At 28.9% G+C, this 16,402-nt stretch overlaps 1 protein-coding gene across 7 annotated transcripts in view; it reads left to right on the plus strand.

The window, feature by feature from the left end:
- The first annotated feature begins 6,275 nt into the window (after positions 1-6,275).
- LOC145190848 (lethal(3)malignant brain tumor-like protein 4) overlaps positions 6,276-16,402 on the plus strand; it is a 22,377-nt gene continuing 12,250 nt past the window's right edge. The window contains exons 1-6 of one of the 7 annotated variants that reach the window (XM_090066061.1): positions 6,323-6,344; positions 9,819-9,891; positions 9,967-10,024; positions 11,896-11,947; positions 12,197-12,306; positions 12,643-12,709. In XM_090066061.1, the coding sequence (XP_089922187.1) occupies positions 11,908-11,947; positions 12,197-12,306; positions 12,643-12,709 (217 nt within the window). In that variant the 5' untranslated portion in view covers positions 6,323-6,344; positions 9,819-9,891; positions 9,967-10,024; positions 11,896-11,907. Of the gene's footprint in view, positions 6,345-9,756; positions 9,892-9,952; positions 10,294-11,108; positions 11,174-11,895; positions 11,948-12,196; positions 12,307-12,642; positions 12,710-16,402 lie in introns of those variants that run through there. The other 6 variants (XM_090066059.1, XM_090066064.1, XM_090066060.1 and 3 more) reach the window with 6 other exon arrangements.

Consider the following 16,402-nt stretch of genomic DNA (forward strand, 5'->3'; position numbering starts at 1 on the left):
GGACGAGCTAAAAATCAGAGTGTAAAATAAGATATATATTGAGGTTAACATCAACTTATACATAAACAAGCTGCGGTATTCAAATTGATCAGTTACCTCAAACCTGCAATTTATATTTATATTTACGAATCATTCAATATTCTCTGTACTCGTAGCGTGATAGTATAGCCACTGAGAAACGTACTGTAATCGCAACATTAAAAAAGAAAAAAGCAGAGAAAAAGCGTTTGTGACAATTTTTCCCAAGAAACTTACAAAACATAAATAAAACTGTCAAAATTTTTATCTTTCTTTATAAAACATAATTTCATGAGGTGGAACATAGTTGTTTTACTAAATTATCAGTAGATTTTTTTTGTCTCCTAAATATCAGCTTCCATTAGCAAAATAATAAATTTTTATGTCTGTGACTGTTATACTGATGTGAGCCAAGCATTTTATCTCTGATAACAAAGTTTTTCTCTATATCTGCATAGATTGATCTCTAGGGATATAGTTTTGGCCAAATGAATGGCATCAGCCTTAAAAATCAACAAAATATTACTTTGCTGTGATTTTTTTTTTTAATACACAACACTTAATACTTAACATTTCCTCCCTTAGCATGTATGAGTAATGAAACACGGTTTGGAAGAGAATGAATAAGCGTCTGGATTCAACCCATTAATTTTTTTTTGTATACAATCAAAATTTCTAGTTTTATAATGGACATTTAATTGGACTTAGTTGTGGCGAGTTCCCTGACCACTCTAAAGTTTTAATATTCTTGTCTATGATTTATTTCTTTAAAGTACAAAAGGTAACTATGTCTTTTTGGAAGATTATGCCATTGTTCGGAAAGATCTTCATCATCTCTGGTACCAGATTCTGATCTGGTACTAGGTTTTGCTGTAGGGCATTTATATGTTTATTATAGTTCATCAAAACATCCATAGGATGTGTTGCCCCAGGACACTGAATGCTAAAGCATCCTCAAACAATCCTCAAAAAACAATCCTCATCATCTTCAACATTTTTGTATCAAAGTGTATTTTATATGTTGTTCAATGTCAGGCTTGAATGGGTCTCAAATTGATCTGCAAACAAACTGTGATCTTTGCCCATGTACTTTAAAGCGTGACTCATCGGAAAAAATTGTCTGCATACAGAAACAGACATTCTAACATTAACATTATTGACAGTGAAACATGACAGTGCAACATTAACCGTGTAACAAGTGCTTTAAGTATTTAATAAGAATTGAAGTCATAACATCAAACAACTACAGTATCAGGATGAAATTATAATTAAAAAGGATATTACTTACATTGCTCTAATGTCTGTGTTGTTTTGCTCATGCCAGATATTTCTTCTTCATGCATCAATAACTGCTTTTTTGGTGGCTTTTTGGCTGGCTATAAAGCATTAAACAGGTGTTGCTAATCATTCTTGAACTCACAGCAATTTTATACATTGCAAGATCACATTTTAACTGTGCACTTGTTTTCTTAGGATCTTTTGGATTGGTCAGATGTTTGCACTCACTGAAAATTTTTCTTTGCATTGAAAGCCTCCCAGTTTCTTTGTACAGTTTGACAATTTTCCTAATAGTAGACTGTGTAATTCAAAATATTCTGGCAACTTCTTTCTAACTTTTAGCAGTATGGTTTAATAAAGTTTTGATTTTAGAATATTTAAGTTGAAAAACATACATCATTGTTTATAATAGAATTTTAAATGCACTTAGAGCGATAAAATAAACATAGTTATAAAACATCAAATAACATCAGTGATCCATTTTACAGGGTGTTCGTAAAGTCAGTTTAAGTCTTTGATTAAAAATTTCTCCTCATTATAATAATTTATCCATTTAAATAGTAAGATTTGTTTTAAAGCTTGATTCTAGGAAATTTAATTTCAGAAAAAAAATGAGCTGCCAACTATCTCTTGAAGAGAGAATTGAAGCTGTTCTTCTCTATGCCAAATTCGAGAGTTCTGAGCAAGTTCAGCGAGAGTGGAGAAAACAGCTCGGCACGCAGCCACCTTCCAAGCCGGCAGTTCTAAAGTTGGTTGACAAGTTCAAGGAGATAGGCAGCGTTCATAATTAAGAGAGATCGGACCGGCCTCGCTCAGCTGTGACAGAAGAGGCAGTCGAAAAAGTGACTGAGCAACTCGTGAAAACGAGCAATCTCTCAATTCGAAAGGGTGCTGCAGCTCTGGGCTTCAAACAGACCAGCTAATAAAATGCCGTTAAAGAGTCAGGCCTTCGACCCTTCAGACCAAGCAAAGTCCAAGAACTTAGTGAAGACGACTTTGATAGACGAGTGTAGTTTTGTGAAACACTATTGGACAATTTTTCCAATAACCCAGGTAAAATTAACAAGATTTTGCGGTCGGATTAGAGTCAGCTTACTTTGAATGGAGAAGTAAATCGTTACAATAGCTTCTACTGGGTCTACTCTAACCCGTATGAAATATTCCAGGTCGGCACATCTAAAGACGGACTTATGGTGTGGTGTGAAATGACTTCAGGTGGACTTATTCGACCATACTTCTTCGATGGTACTGTCACTGGCGAGTCTTATCTGGAAATGCTTAAAACAAATGTATGGCCTAAAGTTAAACACCGCCGTCTCTACTTTCAACAGGATGGAGCGCCTTCCCACTATTCACTTGTAATGAGAGAGTGATTTGATCAAAAGTTCCATGGTCATTGGATCGGCAGACGAGCCCCAATCGAGTGGCCTGCGCGTTCTCCTAACCTAACTCTACCAGACTTTTTCCTCTGGGGCTACTTAAAGAATATGGTATACAGGGACAAACCCTCTACACTTGTTGAGCTACGCAGCCGAATCGAACAAGTCTGTGCGGAGCTACAGCCATCGATGTGCGAGAAAGTATGCAGAAGTGTACCTAATGGATTTAAACTCTGCATAACGGCAGAAGAAGCTCATTTCGAAAATTTTCTCTAATTATATATACTATCGATAATTCTACTTTAAAATAAAATACATATATACCGATTATCTTATTTCTTTATTAACTATATTTCATCAAAGAGTTAAACCGACTTTACGAACAACCTGTATATAGCCAAGACTGTATAATATACGGTATTGAATACGATAGTACTGTATAATATATGGTATGGAATATGAAGTATAATATATGGTTGTGGAAAATGTATTCATTTTCCACAACCCACCTCTATTGTCTTAATACTATCCTTAAGTTTCTGTTCCTCTTGAATTTTTAATGAATTAAGAAGTTCTTCAAATATTGCACCATCATTTTTTATTTAACATAGAGTTTTCAGAATACATAGCTAGCAATATATTCCAAGCATCCTATGTCTTTTCAGGGAAGGCTATTTCCACATTTAAATTTAACTTGTGACTATCAAATTTGATCTTTTTTTTTATCAGAAGATTTAGGCACTACGTTGTTAATTCTAATAACAGTAGATAATAATAGTAGATAATATAGTTCTTTAGCTTTTGTTTCTATTGGAACTGGTTTAGTTGTATACTTTTGGTGAAGCGAAGAATAAAATTTTTCTGCGTCGTCTTCAAATTCATTTTTTGCAAAAGGAAAAAAGGTTCAATTACTAAATATTCTTTTGTCAAAACAATATTTTTAAAGCATTTTCAATCTTTATAACAAAAACAAGCTGTTGATAATTTATTTCTTGGGTTGTTAAACGTCCAATTTGTGTAAAATTGGTGCTTGAAATTTATGAATTTTCAGATCAGCTGTTTTCAGATCTAGCTATTTATCAGATCTAGCTGTTTTTAACAATTTTAAACAATCACCACTAATTTACAATCTTTTTACAATAATCGGAAATGGCTGTTTCCATTTCTTGATAAAATAAATGAAATGTTTCAGTTAATCTCTAAACCATTCTCAAACTTTCGATTTCCATCTTTATCAAGAGTTTGTTGTGTTTTACACTTGAATCAGGTTGAAGGTTTTTTTATTTTAAATTTTAAGCTCAAATACAAAGTTGTATTCAAAACGGTCTGCGTTTCCAGACTTTTTTTGCTCTTGTGGTTTTACACTTATTAGCAATTTCATAACTTTATGCGATAATTTCATAACTTTATGCGATAAGATGTGCTATAAAACAAACTTTAAAAAACGCTCGAAGAGAAAGTGGTTTTCCAAATATTATACTGGGTTTATTTATTTACAAATATTATACTGGGTTTATTTATTTACAAATATTATACTGGGTTTATTTATTTACAAATATTATACTGGGTTTATTTATTTACAAATATTTTAAATTATTTACTTGTATATAATAAGTGCGACTGTATAATTACATGACTTATTCCTGCCAGATATCTCATAACTTAATACGCCGAGGTTAAAGCCATAAATGATATAAATGGCGAAATATTCAGCCGCAATGATGGATTTTTAGTTTTGTGAATTTTTACATTTTATTCTGAAAAACGATAAAAATATAATTCAAAATTCGTGTTACTTTTTCAAAAACACAATAAAATTTTTTTACGCAAAAGTATGTTGAGAAAGAAAACTCGATGTTATAATGAAAGTTGGTCTAATAGTTTGATAGCCTTTAATATTTTTATATTAATCTATAGTTACTGGGATAGCTTTTAATCTCTGATAATATACGTAATAAAAGGAGAATTTTAAAAACGTATAGTTTGCTATGTGAAAGATTTTTTAAATTCCTTTGTAGATTCATTTAAGTTTTTTCATTGACATTTCATGCTACTTAATTCATAGTTTCTTTATCTTCTGAAATTCCAATGCAAATTTTTACTTATCTTTTTAAAATGTTTCTTAATAATTTCGAAAATTATACAAAAAAATCTTTCGCTAACAAACGAGTTTTTATAGTGAATTTTGGGTACAAGGAAAATCATTCAGTCAAAAAAAAAAATCATTTATTCTCATAAAAATTTTGCAAAAATTAAATTAGCAACCATGAATTAAGAAAAAAAAGTTAGCAATATTTATTAATTTCAGTAGCAACCATGAATTAAGAAAAAAAAGTTAGCAATATTTATTAATTTCGGGTAACTCACAAAAAAACTTATTCTCAATGTCAGAACCTATATTTTATGGTATTGCTTACCAAAGTAATGTGTTTATACCTTATTTTTCATATTATTTATTTACATTTCATATCCATTAGTTTATTATTACATAAATATATATTTAACTAATAATATACTACTGTATGTTATCAATCAATTATAGATTTATATTTGTTAATCTAAAGAAATTTATATTTAAAAAATCTAAGATTGTTTTATAATTAACACTTGAAATTTATAATTAACACTTTATTAGATATGCAACATCCTTACAACGAAATTTGCAACGAAGTTTTCAACAATTGAAATTTATAACTATTGAATTTGGTAAAAGATAAATTTCGTTATTAATTTTAAATTCGGTAGCATTCCAAAATCAGTTTAGCATGTTAAAACATTTTTTTGAAATTTTAAATGAAATCTCTGCAGCATATTAAACTGCGTTAGGACTGGTAAGGAAACTGCTGGAATTAAATTAATATTCATTAGTCAAACGTTATCAGTTTCTGATCAAACGTAATTCATTCTTTAATTGCGATTCTCAAAACAAAACGCCAAAGTTAAACACAAAAAGGATCAAAACGTATTGTGCCGCGCAAGTTTCCCCGGCAGCACAAATGAATTATTGAAGAGATATAAATTCCAAACGTGCTTGAGAAAACACCAAAATTTCATCCTCGATTTCATGTCTCATAAACTGGTCTATTTGCTCAAAAGAGCATTTTCCCTGACGCCTTCTTTGAACAAATTTATTAGCCATCAATTCTTTCGACTTCTGATTTTTCAAAATAAATTCACATTTTCCTCATCCTGTCTTCATACCTTTTTAAATCTATTATAATGCTGTTTTTTTTATTAGCGACCCTGATGGTTATTGAAACGTTTAAGCGGATTTACTTGACAGATTTTCGCCAGCACCAATCTTTGATGCGTCCAAACAAAGTTATAGTTTTATTTTAAAAACCTGAATCTATATAAGTATCGTATTAGTTACAAATAGCACGATTAACCGCTATTTTCCGAATCTCTATTTACTAAACCGAATTTCTATTTACTGAACCGAAACTCCATTATCTGGTTGTTAAATCAACTTAAAAAAAACTTTTCTCTTTATATGGTTAAGTTTGAATTTATCTTGTACAAAAACCGTATTAAATTCTCATCTAAATTATTTTTCCTTGAGGCTCATACGAAGCTCAAAAATGATCAATTATAACGTTTATTATTAATTTAATCACGAGGGCAACTTTCAGTGGCATGATGAAAAACAGGAATTTATTACTTTACATTGTAAGTTTTTTATCATTCCAATCAGTTCATCGTTTTTAGGCTACTGAGAGTAAATCTTTGAGTGTTCCATGTTTTGTTCATTTCGTCACACCCTTTTAGTTTTTATCATTCCCTTCCAAGTATTATTCTTGCTTTGGTTTGTAGCAAAAATTTAATGCCAATTTTTATGAAATTATTTTTTGTTCTGCGTTTTTAAATCAAACCTTGTGCATTTATACACGAAAGTGATATTAATTCGAACTCTTTAACTTCTTCTGAAAATACAAAATTTTTATTTTAAAAAAGTTCAGTTTACCATAAACCTGTTATCAAATCTTAATCATAACCAACTTTTCTAACCAACTTTCCGCGTATGCAATTAACGAATTGCAGGAAAAAACAAAACAATCTTAAATAAAACATAAACAAGAAGAGATTCGTTTTGTTTTCTTTCTATTAACGTTAAAAACGCCCTCTTGGAAATATTTTATTGTTAAATCGAACCAATCAAATTACACCACGAAAAATCACGCGCGAGCGAACTTCCAAAGCATCTGCAGTCACGAAACTATTAAAAGAGCCCGTAAAAAAGATGTTTTGCTAGTGTAGATTTCAATTAATTTTTCCCTAAAAAAAGAAATCTGAAATAAAATTTTTACATTGAGATTAAAAGCTATAGCAAAACTGGCGCCAAACTTGTAAAAACCAAACAGCATATTTTATGACATCTTGCTTTAATTTTTAAAGAAAAAATACGATCGGAAAAAAACTGAGACTGTTCATATCACATTTTAAACGCAAAAGGTGAAAAAAAGATATCACGAAGATAACTGGATGAAGCCTTCTGCAAACTAAATAGATTTACACAATTGTTTTTCACTCGATAAGACATGAGTATTCTCAAAAACATATTATAAAACAAATAAATCTTGTTAACTACATAAAAATATTATTTTAAGAATACAATTTTGTAAGCTTACAGAGAAAAACATGCATTAAATAACCATATTGTCATCACAAAAAAAGCGTTTTAATAATGGCATACGAACAATACAACAGTTGCAATTGCAATTGACAATTCCAAGAGTTTGCCAAAGTTTATTTATTAACATGTATTTAGTTTTTTCTCCAACACGCTGTTATAAGAACATTTCTTTTTTTTTTTTTTCAAAAGTTCCCTCGGCAATCTTAATGTTTTTCTAATAATTTTATCTATTGTTTAAAACTTCTGGAGATTAAAAATTTTTTATTTTTTTATTTTCATACTGAAAAAGTAAATACTCATGAAAATTGAGTGAGGGTAAATGATAATGGCATTAGCTCGGCTGCAAAAAAAAATCTGTTTCTGACATCATCAAAACTAATCATGATACCAGAGTGACGTATTAATGCTTCCCAATTAAACACGCTTTTGCTTGTTTAAAAACATTAAAAAACATGAAAATATCATTAGAAATTTTACTCATACTTTAACTAAGAATAGTTTAAGAATGGAAAAACGAGCATCAAACTTTCTGGTCTGTGTTTTTTTTTTGAACACCATAATTTAATCAGTGCATGTTTTGATCATCAACAGATTTTTTTGCCAGATGAAAAATACGATGATGACAATAAATAGTAATAATAATTGAACTCGTCATTTCGAAAAGGACACAAGTCCGTTTATTAAAACTTTTCAGAATCAACAAAAAATATGTTTCTTATCAAAAAAAGTCTACGGTGCTTATAAAACTAAATATAGGAGTAGATAAATAAAAAACATATAGAGTTTTTGTGAACTTTATTTATTAAAAAAAATAAAAAAATAAATAAAATGGCTCAAAAAAGTGAAATTCGAAAAAAGTGTGACTTGTGCCCTTTTCGAAATGACGGGTTCAATTGTAATGTCATTATAATTATTGCTATAATTTTAATTAAAATTGTTAATAAAAATAATGATAATGTTAACAATAAAAATAACACTAATAATAATAACGGTAGAAATGAAATTTATAACAATAAGGTAATTTATAATGAGGACTATTATCTGTAAAAAAGTTGTGATAAATAAAAGCGTTATATGCAATAACTACAGTATATATAGTTATAACAACATAATAATTATATTAAATATAACTCCACCAACTGAATGTAAACAACGGTAAAACCATATAATTGAGAACTCGTATCTAAAAAAATTATCTTAATGACAAAAACAACATTAGGAGAGGCAAAATTACAAACACATTTTTGCAAAAGTACCAACCGATGTCAAATAGTACAATTTATGATAAATCTATGATAATTTTTGAGTTTATAAACTTGTGAGTTTTTCTTTTAGGACATCACGTTAGTTATAGCGAAGTAAATTTCGTTTTCCTTTAAATAACTTAAGACAGTAATTTAAAGGAAAACGAAATATTAATTTGTTATAAATTTCAAAAATTCCCATACTTGGGAGTTTTTGAAATTTATAACAAACTTTAATATTTCGTTAAAATATAAAACAAACAGACTTCGACGCTTGAAGGCGAACGTTGCTAAAGAACGTTCTAATATTTGATAAATTGTTTAAAACGAGGTTTTTTTTTACCTCGAGATTTACGCTCCTCAACGAAGTTTTCTACAAACCGCGAAAATATTTTGATTAAGGAATGCGATTAAAAAATAAAACTAAAAAATATTTTTATAAAGTCACAATTAGCAAATATAATTAAAGAACTCTTCTATTGGCATGTCAAAAGTTAGGGCGGATAATGGTCAAGACCAAACCCAAACACTAAACAATCCGATATAAATTAATTTTAGAAACGCAGATATAAAAGTTCAGTAAAGATAAATTCTTTGTATGTTTACTTTTTCAAAGGGATTTGAGACCTTCCTTTCCTTTTGTAAAAATAACTGTGGTAGAAATTTTTACCGCTTTAACAACCAAATTTTCATTGGTTTATTTTACAAAAGATTGTGTTCTATTGAGACCTTTGGTAGAATTTTGCACGCTATTCTCGCTTTTTTGAGGCATATCTCTCCATTCGGTATAATTTTTTGAGACTAGTAGAAAACTTCGTCGTTTTTTTACAACGAACGAAGAAACTATTGCAAATTATTTTGTTTAAAATCTTACATATTCAAAAACTCTGTCGTTAAATTCGAATTTTTTTTTGTTGCTCGGCTTGCTAAAGTAAAAATAATTCAAGTGACAAACTTTGTTTACATTGTTAAGAGATAGCTTCTATTGGGGAAAAATATCTCACAAAATCTTTTTCAAAATGAATCCAAATCATATTTTAATTTCCTATGTAAATTAAGTTCGTAAATTTTCAAAAGTTTAAGTTACAGCTCCTCATATTTCGCTGGCTTCTCAATATTTTAGCCAAAGCGTGTCTGAGCAAATTCGCAACAGCCAATAACTTTTTAAAACAAAAATAAGCTCTGCGAAGGAACCACGCGTTCTATTCAACATGAGCAAACTAAAGTTTATCGACTGTATTGCAATAATAATTCGTTTGCTTATAGATTGTCTGACGAACTCAGAGATTTTTTCCACTGATTGTGTAACAATCGAGCAGGGTTTTCTTTTACGATTCAGGTAAGTAATTTTTAAATTTTATCTTTCAGAATTGTAAGTTTTCATTTTTTTAGTCAATATTGATGTTTTCGATAGAAGAACGCCCCTCAATTGGATAACATCTCAATAGTAAAGCGCGTATCACAACTCAACGGTAATACTATTTGCACCTATAAAAAAGACACGGTTTTAATTAATAATATTACATTAATGGAATGATAGTTAAGAAACTGAACGAACCACTTGAAAGTGGAAGTGAGTGGAAGATAGCGAATAAAAGGATATATTGTTAAATCTATTGTTTTGGTTTTAAAACGGTTCGTCTTGTTTCAGCTATCCTCATTTTTTCAATTTTAAAATAAACTTTCACCAGAAGCGGACGTAGAAACGATGTAAAATTTTCAACACTTGAAAACAACACGGGTAATATACGTCTTTATGGCTTACTGTTGTTTTTGAAAAAACTAGAAAATTTTGTTTCGTTGTTTCAACAAACTTTATTCCTGATCATCTTCAAATCGCTTTTTTTTATTGTATATATGCGTATTTTATTGAAAACGCGTCTTCAAAGAGACGAGAAAGTTTCTCTAGTTAAACTGCATGTTATTGTAATTCTCTTTCAATTTCACTGACTTTTAACCAAAAAATAAAAAGAATTCAGGAGAAAGAAATTTTGAAAATAAAATAAAAATAGCAAACTACTAATGACCTGATTAACTAGAGGCAAAACATGAAATAAATTTTTGGATTGAAATTTTATATAAAAAAGTTTATAAAATTGAAGATATAATCTGATAACATTAAAAAGATGAAAGTCGGAAAAAAAGGTGTACTTAGCAATTTCAGGCATTACTATTGACAAATGTCGAGTTGTTTTTAAATTAAATAGTTTTATCCACGATAACTTTTTATTTACGTATAAAAATTTTTCTTTTTTCTTTGTTTTTTTATAAATCGATAAATATATTCCAGCTACAATTTTATAAAAACCAATTTGAAGTAAAAGGCGTTTAAACGTGAAAAATCTGCCTTGATAAAAACAACAACAAAAAACAAAAAAAACAAACAAACAAACAAAAACAAACAAACAAAAAAACAGGGAAAAGTTAGGAAGTAACTATGAATGACTCGAAAATTCACCTTTACGCACACATAAATAAGTCATAAAGAAATCATTGAAGGTTACGTAAGACAATTATCTATAACTGATAAATGAACTTTTAATTTCTGGTACAAAACTGTGTTTTACTTGTCCATCTGTAGTATTACAAAGTTGGTTTAAGGCAAAACGACGCGTTTTACTGTTAGATTTTTATTAGTAGTAGTATTTTTATTATAACTTTTTCTATTATTTCTATTATTATACATCGACTCTTGCAACTAAATTTGTTATAAGTTTTAAGGTAGCTTTACACACTACTAGATTTACGATAAAATTTTTTTTTACCCGATTGCCTAAGATTTCAAAAAAAATTCCATGCTAACTTTATCCATGAGTTAAGAAAACAGTATTAACATAAACTTGCCACAACAGTTACAACGTTTCGTTGCACAACAAAAATTCGTCTTTAAACATTTACAAGTTGTTTATGTTAAAGTGTTTTAAAGTAGAAACGGTTAAAAAATATCAAATAGTATAGCAACTTAGAAATCAGTTTAAAACGTGGACAACTTTAATAAAAAGTAAAGAGCTCTCGTTGAATGCTTTTTATGGAAAAACTTCTCATTGGTTTATTAAAAGTCAAAAAAAAAAAAAATAATAATAAAAAAATTAAGAGAAATACCTATAGGATGCTGATATTAAAGCGAATTTGGCTCGTGCATAAATTGTAAAACTTTACAAATTATAACGTTTCATTAAAACGTTAACAGTGTGACGCTTTTTGTTTTTGTTTATCATTTTATGCGCACAACTATATGTTAATAAGTAACTTAATTATTATTAAAATGAACCTCCTCTAACCTAAATATCTTTTTATTGTTGTTAACTTTTCTGTTCTATGTTACATATTCCATAATTTTCAGATTGGTTTCATTATGGCACATATGGCAAAAGTCGAAGAAACGATTTTTAAAGGTATATTATATTATGAAATCCCTTTAACTACCGTGAACTGGGTAACATGGAACAGCAGGGGGTAATTTGGGACAAAAATATTAATTTAGTGTTAGAGAGTTTGACAGCATTTCTCCTTTATTTAAATTGAATTATTAAATTAAATAATAACACCAATAAATTGTCAAATTAAATAATAACAAGTAAATGCGCTAATTTCAATGTACCATAAACAGCACAACGTAATACCACGCCAATTTACCCTCTTAGAGAGTATGGTTGCTATTAAAGCAGAAGAAGAAAATGAAGAAAGTGAAGATGATAGTGACAGACAGCAAGAGGAAAGAAACGTCAAAGTTGAATATACACACGAAAAAAACGTAACTTTCATTATCTTTAATTAAAGTTTTTAAAATCAACAAAATTCTAATGATTTTTATCATTTGTTTTTTTTTGCTATTCATTCCATTTAGTCGATCATTTTTCATTTACATTTCAAATTTAATGTGGCATTTATTGTTTACCATAAAAAAGATCCGTTTGTTCATTTTTCTTTGTTTTAAGTTAACTAGTAAGCATTGAGCAACTAAAAAAGTTTGAATAAAAAAAATCATAAGTAAAAAAAATGAAGCCATTATAAAATGTTAATATTAGTTGTAACTTGGCTTTTTCGTTGATTTACTACGTGAATTACCTCTTTTATTATGATTTTTTAGACTCCGCAGGAAAATGAAGATCTTGAAAAAATGCTCAGATGGAGGAAAGGAATTGGGCATTTGCCAGGTCAGATTTTTTTGACATTAAGAGATATTCAATCATTAAATCATTAAGCACTTAGAACAAATACTTTTTAAATCATTCAGTCAGTAAAATGTTTACACAACACCATGTAAAATGCTGGTTTTCTAAAAAGCATCATCGTGGGAATCCTTAGGAAAATTATTGGAAGAGTAAACGATGTTAAATAAGCAGTAAGCCCATAGAAGTCGGTCTGTGAAAGCATGAGTGTTGGCAAACTAGGGTGTGGAAACCTTCGACCCATTACAGTCTTAAAAATCTCAGGCGGTAATGGAAAATTTATAAACTTGTAACGAACGCATTGAAGAAATCTTAAAAGAAAAATTAAATTGTTGCTCATCGTTAAAATTGTTTTCTGCTGTTTTCTTCATTGCATAAATAATCAGATGTTTGTCCTATTGCGGAATGAGGTAAGGTGATAAGGCAATTTCAAAGAATCATTAAAAACGCAAATAAATAAAATCAGTAATCCGTGCAGATAAAATCGCAATAGCTGATTTACTTCAAAAATGAAGCGGAGGTTTTTAAGTTATAAAAAAGAAAAAGAAAATGCGACTAAAGTTTTTGTATTTTTTTATGAAAGTATAACACGTTCGTTTGAAAGTCATAACATTAAGGTTCTGCCCCTAGGAAACCTAATCTCTCTAGAAAACCTAGGAAACCTAATCTCTCTTTAACATTTTCTTACTTCTTCCAATAACAAACACGATTAAAATTTTAAAATATTGATTATGCCGACAGCTTAAATTCAAAACTGGATTATTTTTATACTTTAAACGTCAATACGGTTGGATATTTAAATTTTCCAAACTCTTTCAAATCGAAGTGGAAAAAAATTTAAATGAAATGATCTTTAACAACAGTGAAAAACTATTTAGCAAAGGATTTTCTCATTAGCAAGTATATTTGTATATTTGTATATTAGCCTAAAATATTTGTATAGCCTGAAATTTTAACCTTGTTAAGTAAGTTTTTTCTTTTTTAAAGAATTCTGTGTAATTAAGCTGCGTAACCAAATAGTTCATTTTAGCATTCTACACTCTTTAACAAAAAAGATTTTTTAAAAATCTTTTTGAACTGACTTCACGTGGAAAGTCCTTATGCACTTTATGCTCACAATCACGTAGGTTGTCTTTATGCACTTTATGCTCACGGTCACGGAAATTTTAAAGACAGTAATGATTAAGTTCTTCCCCATTATTTTCTCAACTTACCGAGGTAATTAATATTAACAAATCTCGTTTAAGTGTCACGTCCCAATGCGCGTAAATAATAAATACTTGCATTAGGACGTCCTAATGACATATAATATATACGTGCATTAAGACGTGACACGAGATTTGTTATTATTTTCATCACACCAAGGGATGTTGAGGTGCTATATAATGTCATCATGTTACAATCGAATCGAGAAATATTTAAAAAAGTATTATTTTAAATTATGAAGTATGAGTTTATTCTTGGATTTGTTTAAAGCATGAAATAATTTAAAGCTAATTTAAAATCATGAAATAAAAACTAAAGCAGATATTGGCCTAATTTTTTAAATTATTTTCAAGAAAAGTTCCTCTTAAATAAATCTTGCACCAGGATGTCATACCAAAATATAATTATATTTTAAAATGTTTGTCGAACATAATATTTAAGTACATCAAAAAAATTGCGATAAATCAAAATTATCGTAATAAGCATCAATACCAGTATTAAAAATATCTCCCACGTGCTTTTTTGTAAGTACGCACCTTTTTTTTGCATCATTTTAACAAAGATTATTGCAAATTTTTGTTGAATTTCTTCTTCTTTTCTCTTCTAAAAAAAAAAAAAATTGTATCAAGTTCATATTTTAGGCTATTATTTGAACTTATTCCGACCATAACCACTTCTTTGTCCATCCAAGTCCAAATAGATTCAATTGGGTTCAAATCTGGTGATCGAATCAGGGCAATAAATTCTGTTCTTTTTCTTCCGTCCAAACTTTTATTGTGCATGTGGTGTGGTCAGGAGCCACATTCTCACCATATTTCGATGTCTGTTGATGGAAGCATGCAGTTCTATAACGTCACAATGTAAGTGTGTTGGTAGATTCGAACTGTGTAGACGTTACACAAACATACTCCGTTAAAATTTAATCAAGCACTAACACTCCCACTGCAACCTTGATACCGGCAACCGATTGGTACGGCAAAGAGGTTTTTATACTTTTCAGATTTAAATCTTTTAACAAGAAGTTTGCTTTTCCTATTTATTGCATCAAAGTTACTTTCGTCACTGAAAATTACTTGCTTCAACTTTTCCAAAGACCACGCTATTCTCTTTTAGACCACTTTAATCTTGTGAGTCTATATTTTGCCGTCAGCATGATATAGACTAACAAAAAACTAAAATTAATAACCTGTTGCTAATCCTGGAGCCATCATTCAAACATATTATCTAACACTTTGTTGCTTCGCTCACTGCTTTTCCACCTATTTCTATTTATCTGTACTACTGATCCCCTTCCAAAGTTTCAAAAAAGTAATTTAAATTAGACTGGTTATCGTTAGTTATTTTTATGCAGCCTTTTATAGAAAATGGTCAAGCTAACATTAGTTAATGACATAGTGATAAATAATAGTTTGTCTAAGATAAAAATAGAACGGAAATCAATTTTGAAACTTTATGCGTCTATTTTTTTACAACATTTTCCGGTATCTTTTATATGCACTTGACAAAACTGATTTAGTAAAAAGAGAGACTTGTGAACTAAGAAAAAGTACTAGTAAAAACTAGTAAAAAGACTAGTGAACTAAGAAACTAGTGAACTAAGAAACTAGTGAACTTCTATTGACATTTTAATTGTAGAGAAATATTTTTCCTGTCAAAAAAAAAATCTTCATCGTCACTTTTTTATGAGGCTTAAAAAAAGAATTAACCAATCTTAAAGCGTTTTTTTTTTAAAAGCACTTTATAAAATAAGGATATTTAATCTCTTAGTTTAAAGAAATCAAATTTATCAAAAACTTTAAGCTAAAAACTAAAACTAAAGTTTTGAACAGTTTCTTGTACTTTATCTATTAAACTTTTTATGTAAGCTACTCAGTAAATCTAAAGCCATTCTTTCAGTTTTGAAAAACCCAGTAAAAAGTTTGAATCAAAATGGGTAGAAAAAAAAAAATAATAAAAAAAGAAAGATTCTAGTTTTTTTTTTTTTTTAGGAACTATCGGATTGTCGGATTAAGGATTGTCGGACCGGTCTTTTTTTGAGCTATCGGACTATCGTACATCAATTATCAGACCGATGGTCTAAAATAGTTTTACTTTTTGACTTCTAAAAATACGATGGAGAGTATAGAAATGTATTTAAATAGAATAATAGTATACACGCTTTAGTAATTTTAAAAATAAATTAAACTTGAAAGTTGATAGCTGAATAAAAATAGTGCAACACGATTGATTTTAAGTCATTACACATTTACTATTATATTATATCATTTATATTTATTATGCTAATTTATTTACTTTAATTGTTTTTATTTTTATTTATATATTCTTTATAGTAAAGTATTATTATTATTATGTTATATTACAGTATTTACTATTATGTTATCATATAAATACTTGTTTTAATTCTAACTCGTTTAATTATTTTTATTAATTTTTTAGATTAATTATTAATAAAGCATTATTAAATGTTATTAC

The sequence above is a fragment of the Hydra viridissima genome, unplaced genomic scaffold (genome assembly GCF_058129835.1).
Source record: "Hydra viridissima isolate aposymbiotic clone 2 unplaced genomic scaffold, HvirCarnegie_v1 scaffold_11, whole genome shotgun sequence".
Classification (NCBI taxonomy): domain Eukaryota; kingdom Metazoa; phylum Cnidaria; class Hydrozoa; order Anthoathecata; family Hydridae; genus Hydra; species Hydra viridissima.